The following is a 15,707-nucleotide window of genomic DNA, read 5'->3' on the forward strand; positions in this document are numbered from 1 at the left end:
TAGATTCGCACGTTCTGTTTATCAGCAAACATTGACGATGGTCGCGACTGTACAGCGACAGCAAATACCATTTCGCAATTAACCATGGCTCAGCCGATAGATCGGTGGTACGCAATAATCACGCGATCCACGTTGGTCAAAAGGAAGCGTGTTCCGTTGCAAAGACGTCGAGGATCCAAAGGGGGTTGGTGAAAATTAAAAAAGGAACCCTTTGAAAGGCAGTTTTTTCTGGGCTTACCTACTACCAATCCCTCCTCTTTTCGTTCCCTTCTTTCATCCCCGCCTATTCACCGAACCAATCCACGTGAATGAGGCACGGGCCTTTCATGAAAATGGAAACAGATACGGGAAACAGCCGGGGGAAATACGTAGATCGCGAACGAGACCGAGTCACGTCGCGCCGGAAGTGCAAACCGACGTCTTGTTGGCGTGGCTAACGAACGCGACGTTAAAGCCTATTTGCTCTGTACGTAACGCATCCGTCGTGTTACGTAGCGTTGTGTCACCGTCGATATCGTATCTCGTGCTTAATCCTTTGAGGCATAGTTCAAAGAGTAACACGGTTGCCACGTTGGCACAGTAAATATCCGTAATCTCGCAAATTATAGAGATTCACGGATGAATAGACATCTTTCAGACATTGCTATTTACTTCCAAACTCGTTATCGATTCGAGAACATCGTTCTCAGTCGCAAAATGTGTTCCCATTATTTATAGTTTTCCGTGGACAGAGATATTTATTATACGTACAAGTAGCTTCGAGATATCTGTCAAAGTAATTGATAGAATATTCCTGTACGTGTCAGGAGTGAAAATAATTTCGTTTCGAGTTCCACTGGAAAGTATATAGGATAAATCGGTTCGGGGGTGAAACCGCTTGACCGCGAAAGGTTAAATATGGGTTGACTCTGACACGACACTGTTACTGAACACACATGAAACCGTCGCTAAAGGGATACGCCGGAGTGTATGTGCAGTGCTTTGATATGTCCGATGTCCCTCCGGTTATCCACCGTACGCGATGTGTATTTTGTTTGAAAAGTGACTCCAAGCAAAAAAAAAAAAAGAGTGACGAATTCAAAGTCATGTTTGACCCCGTTTTCCAGCCACGAACATTTTTTTAGTTTCGCTGAGCTCGAAATCCACTGTATCCAATTGCATCCAACGATGTGGTACATATTTCGTCCGCCATTTCGAGCCTCTAGGGTGTTCTTTCTTTCCTTTTTATTAAAAGCACGAAAAAATAAATGTCGTAAAATGATTGAAATGTCATAACCCGACAGCATAGCTATGTAAAGCACGTCATATACGTACAGCTGTTTTATTTTCCGCTGCGTCTACCCTTCGAGGAACTACCGGCTTCCGTTCTCCTGGCCTCGGTTAAAAGTATCGTTCAGAAATATTTCCTGATTTTTTTATTCCACGTCCACTAATATTTATCCACGATTTCATTCTGCCAGTTTCGTTTTATAAACGCGCATTTGCGACTCCTGCCTCCGTTATTATTTTTATAATATTGTTTTTTCTGATACGTCCCGTTATTATTCGTCGCGGCTATTTAATTTGAAACTTTGCATTCTTTTAAAAAAAGCGTCGTTGCGCTTACAGCGACGGCGTTTCCCAGTCGGGATGGTAATTAAAAGTTAATTTTAACTCGAAACAATTGAACCGTTCTCTACAAAAAAAAAAAATATGTGATCCGAATAAAAGCTCGGTACTTTGCAACAATACGAAACGTGAAGAATAATTTGATTAAGGCGTAAAAATAACGATGTCAACTTTTCTCTTTTCAATGCCTAGCGGTTTGTTCCGATCCTTTTTGCAAGAGCGACCGCAAGATGTATGTTTGAATTTGTTTCTCCGCGGGTAGCAGCTAAACTAGCCTCGTTATTTACATTCCTTCGTATAAAATATGAATCGCATTATTTTTCTTACACCTCGGCTACCGTTTCTCGGTTTATCGTGCGATGTTACAAGAACAAGAGGCACTTTAAACATTTAACTCGCTTTACTCACGGAGAAATATACTACGACACAGCTTTGTCTCGTCGATAATAGTTCTGCTCTTCTCTGACGTATATTGTGGTACACCCAGCGGTTATGATATTCGGTGATAACGACCAGACAGCGTTCATAATATGCAGAATAATGGACGGCTGACCAGAATATTTAAATAGGTAATGCTCCGTTGTTTCTTGCGTAACATTATGGTAATAGCACGATGGAATAATGGAAATTTTTGATGGATAGATGCGACATCATCGATCGATTATAGCCACTAAAAATTGAAAACGGATTTCACGCGGAGCTGTTGCTGTTTGGCAGCATGCCGGGAAGCGAACCGTGGGATGAACGTGAATTTAAGTAGAATCCAATGAAAAGATGAGTAACGCGGGGACAGATCGATTGCTCTGGATCGTGGATGGCGCTTTAGTCTTCGCGATAACGACTTAATTCAAGACCCCGGGGAGGATCGAAAGGGCGATCGATACAGAAATAGCCGAATAAGTTTGTTTGAATAATAAACAAACCCGATCGGATGCAATCGATTTCCACGAACCAGGAATTCAATTGCATAGTCGGTCGGCGGGGCGCATGCAACGTTAATTCCTATACAAACCAAAGTTGGCACGAATCTCGCAGTCGGTGTTAACTTTTAAACTTACTTCGTTATCGAACCGTTCACCAACTACTCTTGCGCGATTCGAAACTTTTGCTGTTCGCCTTTTGGAACTTGTTCCGTTATCGAATCACCACCGAACCACTCTCGGACGAACAATTCCCGAGGATCGCTCGATCCCCTCGAGGATCGATCGTTTAAAGAACCCTGGTGAGAAACGATATCCACTCCACTCGCTCGTTTACCGATCCCCCGCGAATTATCAACAACGATTCACAAACACCCACCCTGTGCGAGATCATCTTCCGCCCTCCGCGATAAAACTGCAACAACTCGAGCAGATAGACGAGCAACCGGAAGAGCAATGTCAACAGTGGCGCGCACAGTAGGACCTCTTCGACTGGTACTCGGTTTCACCAGGGAGAATCGCGTGTGCCGTTTCCTCGTGGTCCGTTTGCACGCGAACGATCATCGTAGACGGCGAGGAACGATCGACGACGCGGATCGAAGGTAGCGAGGGGGATGATCGAGCCGCGATCGGCGCCGGAAACGCGTTCGCGCGAACGACAGCGGAAGTCCGTGTGATCGCGGTCGCGGTCGCCGCACGAGTGTCGATGTTCTTCGACGGTTCAACGAAACGATGCTCGTACATACGGGATTACACTGTGGCGTCTGCGCCGAGACGCCGCCTCCGTCGCGTCGGTGGCTGCGTTTCGCGCGTTCCGTGCGTGTTTCGTCACGACGTCGCGGGTCTACGAACGCGATTGGACAAATGTAATCGTTTCGTTTCGACCAATAATTATAAAATAAGCAAATAGATGTTTAACCCTTAACGTATCCGCGTAGGGGCTGTTAAACGATCGACATGTACGCGTGCTCTCGCGGCACTTTATTCCTCCTCTCATGAATTATGGTTTTCCAATAGCGGCCTGGTCTCGTCTGTACGTTCGATGAAATTGTAGAGGCGTGGATTCATGCGTGATAATTGATCGATGGAAGATGCTCGGAACAGAGGGATGGTAAATGGATGGTCCGAAAAGGTCGTTGAAGGGGTTTTACGACTTTCTTCAGCCTATTGCGGGGAATAATGAAGAGTACGGAGGGCGAGGGGAACGTTTCTGTAAACTGAGGACATTTTGACACGCGAAACCGAAGAGAAGAAATTTCTTCTCATTTCGGTTACACGACGAATGATAGATGGAACAACGAGGGGAATCATCGTTCGTTGGCAACGATTTCTTCGTAGGGGGCGGTACTTTCTCGTTGCCAAGGTCACCTTTTCGTTTTTCGAACGAGTCGATATGTTTTTTCCTCGCCGTATGATAGATGAGTCCAAAGACCCATCTGGTTGTGCTCGACGAAGGATATTAATAGCCAGGGAAAGATCGGACCGTCGCGAATTCATGTTTCGCATTTCACGCGAAATTCTCTTCGGTTCTTCTCTTGGTTACTACGTAATGCGAAGAAATATGTCGGGGTATTAAAGTGGGGATGATGAATTTAATAGAACCGATGATAAAAAGAAAAGAAGAGAAAAGAAAATGGTAAAGAGGATAGGAAATAACGTCCGAGGATTACTAGAAATTTAAATTACCGGGCAAGGATCTGAAGCGGGCGCGTAGACGAGGATCTTAATAACTTTCGGGCCGGACAACTCCCCGAAGACTCGAATGCTCTTACAGGACTCTATTCTTCTATCCATTCCATCTGCATGCGCGAAATCGGATCGTGAGCAGACTACCAACTCATCGTGAACGTAGAACAATAGGAAGACAACTCGACCCGACCGCTTGGTTTTCACCGCGGTGTTCAATTTCAAACGCGATGGGAACAATTATTCGAAGCGATTCAAACGAACCGCCTCTAAATAGTCCCTCAGCGTTGAAACGCTTCTTTCCTTTTCAAGCTGTCGTTTGGGTCCCTACGTTCTCGACGAAGAAAAGCCAGGAACAAGCAACGAAAATTAATCCTCCGGCTGGATTCTAACCCGCGAAATGCTCCGGATCTATTGTAAATGAAGCACTCAACCCATTTCCGGATTAGTTGGGGGATTTCGACGAAAACTTTCGCGTTTCTCTGCGCTGTACAAGCGAGTGGTTCCGTAGGAAAAGTCAATGGAAGCGTATATTTCACTGTCCAGCCCGTGCGCGCAAGAACGACCCGTCGAGATGCTGGAGAGCGTAATCGGGAGCACATTTTTGCCTCGTTACCGGCATCATACCGCCTTCCCAGTTCCGAGATCTAACGACTCCGTTTCACGCTCCAATTTTCCTGTGCAACGTTAAAAGGAAACAACGGAAGTGCGAGATGTGACAACCGTGACGTAAGAATGGCAGCCGTGGGCATTCTCGAGGAGGGAAGGTCGCGAGAAAAATGAGATAGACAGGAAAAATGCGGAACAATGAGGACGTGGTCGTGCCAGGCTCCGTTCGTTTTCATTAAACTTTGGAAAAGCAAAGCTTGGTCAAAGGTATCGAATCGAAGGCTGGCGAGCGAGGTCTCCTATTGTTATAGCAGCTGTCGCCACCGCTTCCTTTTACGTGCACACGAGGCAGACGAGCGTCCTACCAGCCGATCGTAATTCGCATTCTTCATCGCCCACACGCTCGCCAGGTCACAGAATATACCTCGGCGTTGCTCTCCTCCTTTCACTGGGGCTACCCGTTTTTCTTCTCGCGTCGTGGAACGCGCGACTTTTCCTCTTCGACGGGAACGCGTCCGCACGCGAATGGCTGCAACCCCTTTGGCCGCGCCTCGATGAACATCGCGCTCGAGTTGCCTCGCCGAGCGGCTAACCTGTTGTTCGCCGGATCCGTTTCCTCTTCTCTCCATCGCGTTTTCGGTTTTTTTTTTCTATTCCTCTTCCAACGGGCCCGATAAATTCTTTTTTCGTCTCGATTGCCGTTCGTATTGAGCGTACGCGGAATTTTGGTTGTTCGGTGGACGATCGCGCAGGATGGTACATTTTTTATTTCATTTGCAAAAATGATGGTTCAACCAGGGAATTTTAATAGAGGATAGATGAGCGTTTGCTGGTTCGATGGAAGCGTACGAGGTTCGGTTTCAACGGGGGGACGCGTTTCTTTGTTAACGATTCCAGGTGTCCCTTGGATTCCACGGAATCGTCGTTCGCCGTATTGGGCAATGGTCGTTGAATAAACAATGGGTGTCGGAAAACCAGTGGAAACCGAGTCGATCGTGAAAGCGTGGGTCACGGAACTTTCGTTGCTGGATTAGAATCTTTTCCATTCGTAAACAACCTCGGAACTAACCGTGTACAGTGTCTGCGAAGCAATTGTAACGCGGCGTGCAAAAGAGCCGGTTGCACGGCAAGGATCCGCAGGAGGATTCTATTTTAAAGAGCAGTCTGCGCCCGCGAAATTATTTACGGCGCGTCCTATTTATTTTTGCAAGTTCGCCCCGCACAAGTGGAACTCGGTGAAGGTGGCCGTGCCTCTCCCGTTCAATCAACCGGGATGATCAATTTAGAATAGTCTCGGGATCGTGAAAAATGGAGCACGTCGAAGCAACGTCCGATCGTTTCGGCCGGGCTTCGATAAAAATGCTCGAGCCGTAATGCATAGGCGTTCACGTACATTCGTGCGATGGCACTATGGATGTCGATTTGTTGGCAAGGAGAAGCAATTTCTTGAGCTTTCATCTTCGAAAACGTCGTTCAAGCTCACGTTTCTTCGGGGCAATTCGCGTAGAAAACATCTCCGTTGAGAGGACAAACGTATTCGTCTAAAAAAAGGGGGTTCGAGTTTTTTCAATCGTGAATCTACATGGAAGCCACGTACGTGTACACATCCAAGAGACGCTTTGAAAGGAACGTGGTCTTTCCATTGTCTCGAAATGTTCCTGCCAAAGTGGATACGTAACGGAGGGTTGAAAAAGTGGCTATCTGTGAAAGCGTAAGTCGCGACTCACTCCTTCTCGAACATAATAAACCTAGACTCGTCGGTGGAAGCTACATCCTTTAGATTCGTCAAAAATCGAATAATCGAAACTGTTTCGGCGTTTCGACGCTTCGTCCTTAGAGAACGGACTCGATCGTGGAATCGTAAAGCGAAACCGACGGCAAGGACCATCCTGACGTGCTTCTCTCTCTCTTTCTCTCTGTCTCTCGCGTTGGAAAGAGAAGAACCACGAGACACTTTGGTATCCGTCGAATCGAGAAGAGACCGAAAACGTCGGTTCTCGTTGGGGCGCTTGGCCGGGATTCCGGCCTGCGAGCGTATTCGCCACAAAGGCGGGCACGAGTTGCAGGATCGATAACGCCTTTACAACGCTACCGGACGTACGTGGAACGTGGCGTATAGCGTAGTTTGACCAACGGTGTTAGTCGGATAGCCGTGTCCCCCGGCGTAAAGCTAAGCCGTAGTTGCAACCCCGTGACGAGCCCGAGGGGTGAGAACGAGGGACCCCGTTGGCGAGAGCGAGGTTGGATCCGTTTAACTCTGCCCACGTACGTAGACGTATACCTGACGCGTACCTGGGACGGATAGAGCGTAATCTATACGGGGACACGGTTGGACGAGCCCCGTTGAGAACCACTGGGCTCTACCTGGCTGTTAATAGGAGAGCGGTGAACACGGAATGTCCTCGTAAAAGCGAGTGAGAGGGACGGCGAGATTGAAGGGGATAGACGAGAAGGACAGGGATGCCGGGGCCGGTGTTTAAAGAAGGACACCCGATATAGAAGGCATTGTACCCGGTTATACCGTCAGCCGTTCCAGGTGCTGGAGGGCAGTCGGCTCTCGCCACGGGACGAGCATATACGGTTTGCGTTTCCTTCTCTCTCCGGCGTTGCCAGCGTCGGAACGAAATCGTTCGCTCCTGTTGTAGAGAAGAAGAGGCGGCACGCGTCTGCCTATACTCGCGTGTTTCTCTCTTAACGCAACTCGGCCGAATCGGAGCCCGATCGTGGTCGCAGTCGCGCGTCTGCACCCGGGACCGGGACGCGGAGCCGGCGAAACGCGCGCGAGTGGGATAGAGAAGCGTAAGAGAACGAGGAGGAGCCGAGAGAACCGAAGGGTAGAAAAAGAGAACCGGATAGCGAAAGAGGAAGAAAGAAGGAAAGGAGGGAAAAGAAGGAGGGAAGAAGCGACTGGGACGGCTGTGGATCGTGTGCCGCTCTGCAGTGCGACATTCGACGACAACACACGCTAGCACACACCGCCGAGCGCTAATCAACTTTCGTATACACACGCGCTCGCACGCTGCTCTCCGCGCCGCCTCTAGGCGCCGTTCTCTTTGTTCGCGCGATTCCTTCGACCTCGACGCCGGAAACTCCTCGATACGCTCGCCGATCGTTTACCTACGCGCCACGCGATTCTTCTCTCTCCACGTGAATTCCTCGCGACGAACAAACGATCTCGCCTCCCCTACCTCGAGGGGAGCCAGAAGAGAGAGCACCGAGTATCCGGTGGATCGTAAACAGAGAAGAGAGTCTACGAGCCGCGCGAAAGGAAGACGCGAGGTTAACAGTCGACTGTTTCAACGAACGCGGCCGTTTCTGGAAAGGAGAAACGCGCGAACGCCGGTGTCCACGGCGACGAGCCGCCGACGGAGGATGCGCCGGAGGTCCGTCTGGTGAGGAAACAAGGCCCGGCCGATCGTCTTCCGGGCGACGATCGCTTCACGGACGGGATGCGAGACGAGCCACGTGAATGTTGTACACCGTTGAACCTTCCTTTCCGCCACCCGAATTATTCTGGACCGGCATGGAGCCCGTGAAAGCCAAGTACGTACCGACTCGTTTCTTCCGTTTGATTGTCACGAATGTTAGCAGAGTTACCTCGACGGTTCTACGCTCGCGGTTCGCAGAGTTTACCGGGATGCCAAGCGGTATTGTAGAAAGCCGCGTTTTCACTGGCACCGAGGCACCGAGGGAACCGTGGCTACTCCAATCGAGCGCATCAACGTTTCGTTTGTTAGTTGTTTTACTTGTTTTAGATGGAAGCCAATAAAATTGGCAGGCACTTGTGTCTTTTCCGTGCTGGTATTCCTAGCGATTGTTTATTTCTCCTCTTCTCTACTCGAGCGAACTTCTCACGTTCTTACTTCGAATTCTACGCGGCGCAAGTTTATTTTCAGTGAAACTCTTCCAGTACGTAAATCCACGCGACTCTTCCCCTTTCGTTTCCTCCGGGGAACGTTTCCCTCTCGCGTCGACCATTTCTTTTCAATTTCTTCTACCGCGTGCTCTTACCCATCTCCCGTGACACGATGCAAAAGTGATCGTCGCCTCGTCGCCAGGGTTTTTCACGGATTTCGCGACGACGAATGTCACGAAACGTTCGTCTGCTCGAGCTGCCATTGATTTCTGAATCGACGCGTTTCACCGCCGTTAGAAATTTCTCTCTAACAGAGTCTCTGGTTCGTTTTTACCACTGTTGACATAGTACGCGCAGAGTTACCGTTTCGAGCGGCGGTCAACTACGAAGCGCGATGAATGGGGCGCGGAGTTTACCAATACGACAACCCAGGAATGTCCGGTTTTTTATACCGCGCCCCGGTGATACATTCGTAAATACTCGCATACTCGTGTACGTACGATGCGTATCGATCGAGTCGAATTCGGGATTCCGGCCGGAACGGTGCCAGTTTGCGCGCGATATCGCGTGAAAAAAGAAGCCAATCACGCAGCAACCGTGCCGAACAGGGGTTGAAAATGTGGGGAGAATACGGGTGTTCCTCGACGCTCGGTTTTCGACGAGGTTGCCTCGTTTGGGATATTGTTCGGCGAAGCTCGATTCGTGCTCGAGCAAATTGTTTCGTTAACGTCGAACGATGCTTTTGTTAACGATTAAACGTTGTCTGGTTGTACGGCTACTCGTGGTTTTTGGAAAGGTCGCGTTACGGCGGAGGAGTAAAAATATAAGTGGCCGTTGAACAATTCGAAACGCAACGTTCCCATTGGCATGTCGCTACGCTTACTTTGAGCAGAACTTCATTAAAACGGAGCTCGTCCGTAAATAAACTATCGCGGAAAATATAAATTACGCGCACAAACTCCACCCATTTTGGTTATTTTTCGACGTCGGTTATTCTGGTCCTGCGGTACGTTATTGCAGTATATTATTCCACGCTTTCCTCCTTTTCCTCGTTTGCCTCGTTCCATCGCGCCCTACGGCATCGCCTGGGGCCCTCGAACTCGGAGATTCTTCGGGCTTCTCTGTAAGACGAGCTTCTCCGCCAATTGACGCGCTACGTCAATAACCGAAACAATGTTTCCCTCTTTTAACGCGGCGCACCGTTTCGATAACGGATAGAAAGCCGCCGCGCGAGGTCTGCATTTGAGCGTGGTCAACAATTGGGTCGCTCAATTTAAAGGGCGTTCAACGCGTCAGACGCATCGCGTAGCGTCTTGTCTGTCCTCGTGGAAATTAGGCTGCGACGGAGCGTGCAGCTTGGGCGCGATACACTCCGCTTTCAATCGTTCTTTTGCGCTCCCGCGAAACCAAGTCGAACGCGACGCCGTTTCGAAACTTTGCGCGCGAGTGGACACGCGGAAATCCGGCTGGACAGCGACGCGATTCGAGTTGCAGAGAATCACTTGGCCACCGTTTACTCGCGTCTCTGCGTTTCCGGTTTGCGATCGCCAGGATACGGAGTGTGGGTATAGTCGTTCGACTTCTACTCGATTTAAAGTTTACCGTTCGTCCAGTTCCCTGTTTCTTTCGCGCGCGTACGTGTAACGCAGCTTGCGAGAAGATTGCGGTCCGTGAAAAGAATCAAGAGGTCGGAATATCAGCGGCTGAAACGTCTACGGCTATTTACAAGCCACCTTTCGCATCAACCTTTCAATTTGCAGCCCGCGGGGAACACCGTTTCCGCATTAGCATCTTTCCGCGCAACGAAAAGCCGCCGCCAGCTTTCAGGAACAACAAAGAAGGGTGGAATTTTTGCGAAACGAAGTCAAGAATGAAAGGAAGAAAGAAAGAAAGAAAGGAGGGAGGAACGGGAACTGCATAATGCATCACGCGGGGATGGAAGGTCGCGAGTAGAGGGTCGTGGATGAAATATGCTTTTCATCGGTAACCGAGCGCATTGTTGCTTTCGTTCCTTCTGATTTCCGTTACCCGTTACGCGATTGTTCTTCCCCGTAAATCAGATTATCCTGATAAATCACTTTTTCCACGCTCGATGCACGCCGTGGCGTAGTCGTTCGTCTTCCCTCTATGGCACCGGTCGATTACCATTTTCCTCCAGTTAAAACCGATCCATCGCGCGATATATCAAAGTCGTAACAACGTTATACCGGTGGATATCACTGGGATCGATCGGGAACGGGGCCACGTTGCACCGCGGAGATAGTTGCATCAGTTTAAGATGCAGCCGCGTTACGGCATCGTGTGAAAGTTTAGCTATTCAACCGGCGAGCGTAACACGGATGACATCATAAACCGGATCGCGTCGAATCCCGATCGAGAAATCGATTTCATTTCCGCGCGGGGCCCTCTTTCCGCTCGGTTGAGCTTCCATCGCCGCTCGGTTCGCTCGCGCCTCCCTCGATCGATGACTTACACGTTTACATTATTCACCGGGACAATTGCCGGTGCATCGAGGATGGGTTTACTTGTAATAACTTTATTCGAAGCACGGTGAGCAAGCATCGCGTGAAATGCCATGCGCGGCGTGTGTATTATGCGAGGGAACGTCGCTGTGCGCGGAGAACGGGGAAACGAACCGGTGTGGGAAGAAAGGTGCACAAGGAATAACCGGGACCTGGGGTGGGCTTAGCTTTTCTGTACACTTCGTACGAGATCTCAGAGGGATTTCTCTCGTTTCATACGAGAGGCAATGCTCAAACGACACTTGAAAAGCTACGATCGATCGATCCGCTCCCGTCCGTACGGAATCACTTCTCTCTGGTATCCGGTTATCGCAACGGAACTATAAATTCAGACGGGCAGCCGGTCGTCCGGTGAATTTAAACGCGACATTAAGTCAAATTCTAAACGCAGACCGCACGCGACGGACTTATCACGAAGCGGACTAACGTGATTCAACACGCGTGCAGAGAAATCGACCCGCCGCAGGTGGTTCCCCTAAATGCATACAATATCGAAGATTGGATCGATAGTTTAAGTCTGCAAGGTTGCCCCTTACTTTGGTCTGCGGTACCAACTATTTTATGCACCGTCGCAGGTTCTTATTATAGATCCTTCATGCTTTTTTCCTTTTCCAACCGCCTCTTTATTTTCTTCTAGATTTTCTTGCACGATTGGTGGGAAAAAATTCTTACGAGATTCTTACGACGATTGCAGATGCCAAATGGCACTTTGCTTATAAATATTGAAATATGTACAGAAAAGGGCTGCAGCGCGAACGCTTGCAGCGTGAAATTGTCTGAAATTGTCCCATCCAACACGAGAGGATCGTTTAAAAATCAAATTTAGCAGATTCGTATAACTACGCGGTGTCGTGGTTCTGTTCGCAGAATGGCCCCCACAGGGATGCCACCGGTTACGGGGGTCCTGCAGCCACCCGCGGGCTCGACGCTGTCAGGGACCACGATGGCGAATTACAAGAAAAGCTGGTGGAGAAGAGTGGCCCCCTGCTTAGCCTTCCTCGCCGCTTTTTCCACTGCCATGGCCTTGCTTCTTGTCTGGAGCGAGGCTGCTGCCTTGAGGTAAATATTTCTGCTTGCAAATCGACGAGTGTGTACGAAAATTTCGCATTCCATTAAACCGAATCGTTCGAGATACTCCGACTCGTGCATCGACGACTAGCATCGATATTTAAAATCTAGTTTAAGCCTTTTCCGTTAACACATCCCCCGGTTTCATCGTCCCCCATCCAACGCGGAGAACGTAAAAATTTTATAGCACCGTAAAATAGGACGCTCTCTGTCTCTTCGAAGCTGCCATTATCTTCACCTTTCCCTCTTCATCTTTTTTTTTTGTTTTTTCCACCCGTGATCCCGTCCATTAAACGAGCGAGGACGTCCAATATGGCGAGGGATTAAATAAGTAATTAAACGGATCTCCTCTCATTTTTATTGCCCTTCAACGCTCGCCTCTCTGCCGGTCTCTGCTCCGCGTCGAGCGAGTCCGTTCCCAGCGGAGAGTAGCAACGCGTCAATTTATGGCAATCAGGGAAAAGCGAACGGCAAATTGCGGGCCATATCGTCGATTTCAATTGGCACCGATTGTCCACGCGTGCAGAGTGACCGGAAACGCGGTGCCCGCCTGCTCGTTCGACCGTTGCTGTTTCGGAGCACCCGTCCCCGACCTTATCGTGCAAAGTCAAATATTTGCCTCCAGCTTTACATCAGGATCCCGGACAAAGTGCTGTGTAATTGTTGCTACTGTCGAGAGCCATGGGCAATCCGGTCGATTGATAAGGACTGCGTGAATCGTTAACGCTTACCAGGGAGGTGGCAATTCCGACAATTCTGAGCCGTCGTTTACATTTCTATTTACCGTGTGATTCGGAGAAATTCTGGATCCTTTTTTCCGTTTTCGTTCGCTTTTTAAGTCGTCGGTGTATAATGCGACAGCCGGTTGGTATGCGAATGCAAAATAGACGCAGCAACGCATAATTGTCCTTTGTATTCCTTCGTCGCGACAATCCGGTTCGATTATTCATCGTTCGAGCAACTGATCCGTCGCGAATTATTAATAACGCTTGGGAGACAGGGAGTAACCAGTTGCTTATCCCCCAGCATCTACAAAGGCTCGTGCCACGTTCCCTTAGTTGCGTTAAGGAAATACGATTGTTAAACGGAGTTAATTACTAGGTCACTCGACGATTATCCTTTCTCTCGGGCGCTCGTGACAAAAGCCCTCTCGACGCGGCGCTCTCGAGGAAAAAATTCTGAGACGACGCTTAACGGCGTTACCGTTTAATATCAGGACCTTTGTCGTTACTCTCCGGTGAAATCGGTATCGCTTGTGTTCGATCATCCCTTCATCCACCTCCGTAATTTACGTCAATAGTAATAGAATACGCCAACAGCAAAACAACAGCGAACGGGGGGGGGGGGGGGTAAGTTACACCCACATTTTGTCGTCACATTTCTGTGTCGCCGTTCGATCGTTAAATGTCACGCGTGTGCCGAAATCCTCGTTGATCTTGTTGCGCAATTCGAATCACCCTGTGTCTAACGATACATCGAACGAACGACATGCCGATCCACGCATAACACGGAGAGCCCTTAAACGTTTCAACAACCCGCGGCCATATTTTGCGAACGTTTGCACGACAGGCGGGTGTATATCACGGTTGCAGATGTGGAGAGGCATTCGAACGCCCATCAGCGTCCCACCCTGTCGTTTACGCGGCGAGGAAACGAGGATCAGCTCATTACCATGTGCGTTACGTGTGTACACACGCCGGGCTTAATGAATAGCCCGGGCAATCGGTGCGCGCATTAAAGCGAACGTTCCCCCGTTGCAGGAGGCAGGCGTTCGACGCCAACATGACCAGGGACTACGTGTTGAACAGCGTCTCGATGGACAACCCGGAATTGGTCGCGTACATCAGAGAGGTTCAATTGAAGCCCACCACGCAACAGGACCCGTTGAACGCGACGCAGACCACGGAGGAGAGGTACGTCGCTGGTCTGACCGAGGGAAAACGCGAGGGCGTCTACGTCGAATATATCAGCAGGGTAAGGAAAGCGATCTTTCACCTTTCGAAGGACACGGGTACCGATTCTCCACTAATTGAAATTGAACGCAATCGATACGCCGTCTTGCAGATAGGCGCCGTCTCCAGTACGGGCTGGCTGGAGCGTAACTTAACTTGGAGAGGCGTCCTAGTCCTGACCGATCCGAGAAGTTTCTTCGAGGCACACAGGAGTACCAGAAATCAAAAGACGAGGGTTCTTCACGCTTGCCTCAGCACCGATAAGGATACCAAAGAGGTAAAACCGTGCGCGCGATCGTTCTCTAATCCGTCCTACTCCACTGACCGCGATAAATCGCGTTAATTACCGGCAAACGAGACTTTTATCGCGGCCTGGCCACTCGTTCGACTTTCAGATTACTTATCATCAAGAGTCCGAGGTTCAAGTTACCAAACTGGGCGAGGGCCCGAACAGCCTCGTATCGTCCGACGAGGGTCTGCCGACCACGAGATTGAAATGCTTCCCCTTGTACAGCGTCCTGTTGGCTTACAGTGCCACCACCTTGGATTACCTCAGTCTGGACAGCCCGGACGCCCAAGACGGTCAGGTAACTATCGATTTCGCCGAGAATCTCCTTTCGTATTTTACATTCGATACATCCATCGATATCTTCTTGTCTCTCAGACAAGGTGTTTCCCTCTCCACTACAGAGAACCCTTTCGAGAAGTTCTCCACAAAAATATTAAAGTCCAAATAGTCTCGAGTACTTCCTACAAAGGTGCCTCCAAATCCTTTAATCCTTTGCAAACATTCTTCGTGTTTCGTCCATTCTATTTGTATGATATGCGTATTCATTTCCTCTTTGGGTGCGCGATAAACACGATTTTATTCGATTCAGGTCCTGGATACGATTCCCTGGGACACGACCAGAATATCCGTGGTGTCCATTCGCTGGAGCCCTCACCACAGCGAAGCCGAGACGAAAAGTCTGATCGATAAGATGACTAGCAGACGATACAAGCTGATGTACACGACCGACACCGGGAAATTTATCTTCTTGTACAACGCGTTGCTTAAGATTTGAACCTCTTTGACTCTGTGCTTGCTTTCGACACACACACACACACACACATACACGCGAACACATACTGGACACACCTACGGTCTCCGTGCGCTTTTTTTTTAACGAGCAGAAACAGCCTCGATTCGCGACGAGAAATATCCTTTTACTTTCTTTTCCGAGGAAATCGAAGAGCGTTCGTATGAGACCACCGAGATGGGACCATCGAAATGCTCCCTCGGTTTCGTTCTCGACGCAGAACGCAAAGACCTCGTCATTGAACGCAGTTTTTATTTTCCATGGAAAAACGATTATTTCCAGCCGCGTGCGCATCGGATCGTAGAACAAGCCGAAACGTTTTTTCGTTACCGTTTACGCTTGGTACGGTTGGTACCGTCGACCGGATCCATCGACAAATCCACGATAGGCTATTTTTCCGTGTTTCT

General features: G+C 49.4%; 2 protein-coding genes across 6 annotated transcripts in view; one reads left to right on the top strand and one right to left on the bottom strand.

The window, feature by feature from the left end:
* The window catches only part of LOC143423399 (serine/threonine-protein kinase 32A), a 49,239-nt gene that overhangs the window by 14,401 nt on the left and 19,131 nt on the right, over window positions 1–15,707 (bottom strand). For 3 of the 5 annotated variants that reach the window (XM_076894704.1, XM_076894705.1, XM_076894701.1), the window contains exon 1: window positions 2,667–3,252. The exons of 1 other annotated variant lie outside the window; for it this stretch is intronic. In XM_076894704.1, the coding sequence (XP_076750819.1) occupies window position 2,667 (1 nt within the window). In that variant the 5' untranslated portion in view covers window positions 2,668–3,252. Of the gene's footprint in view, window positions 1–2,666; window positions 3,255–15,707 lie in introns of those variants that run through there. One more of the 5 variants, XM_076894703.1, reaches the window with a different exon arrangement.
* LOC143423693 (protein Star) lies at window positions 8,254–15,323 on the top strand. The gene is made up of 6 exons (XM_076895197.1): window positions 8,254–8,366; window positions 12,069–12,260; window positions 14,030–14,243; window positions 14,334–14,498; window positions 14,617–14,808; window positions 15,100–15,323. Exons 1-6 carry the CDS (start codon window positions 8,293–8,295, stop codon window positions 15,283–15,285), a joined length of 1,023 nt encoding a protein of 340 aa, XP_076751312.1. The 5' UTR covers window positions 8,254–8,292; the 3' UTR covers window positions 15,286–15,323.

The sequence above is a fragment of the Xylocopa sonorina genome, chromosome 5 (assembly GCF_050948175.1).
Source record: "Xylocopa sonorina isolate GNS202 chromosome 5, iyXylSono1_principal, whole genome shotgun sequence".
Classification (NCBI taxonomy): Eukaryota; Metazoa; Arthropoda; class Insecta; order Hymenoptera; family Apidae; genus Xylocopa; species Xylocopa sonorina.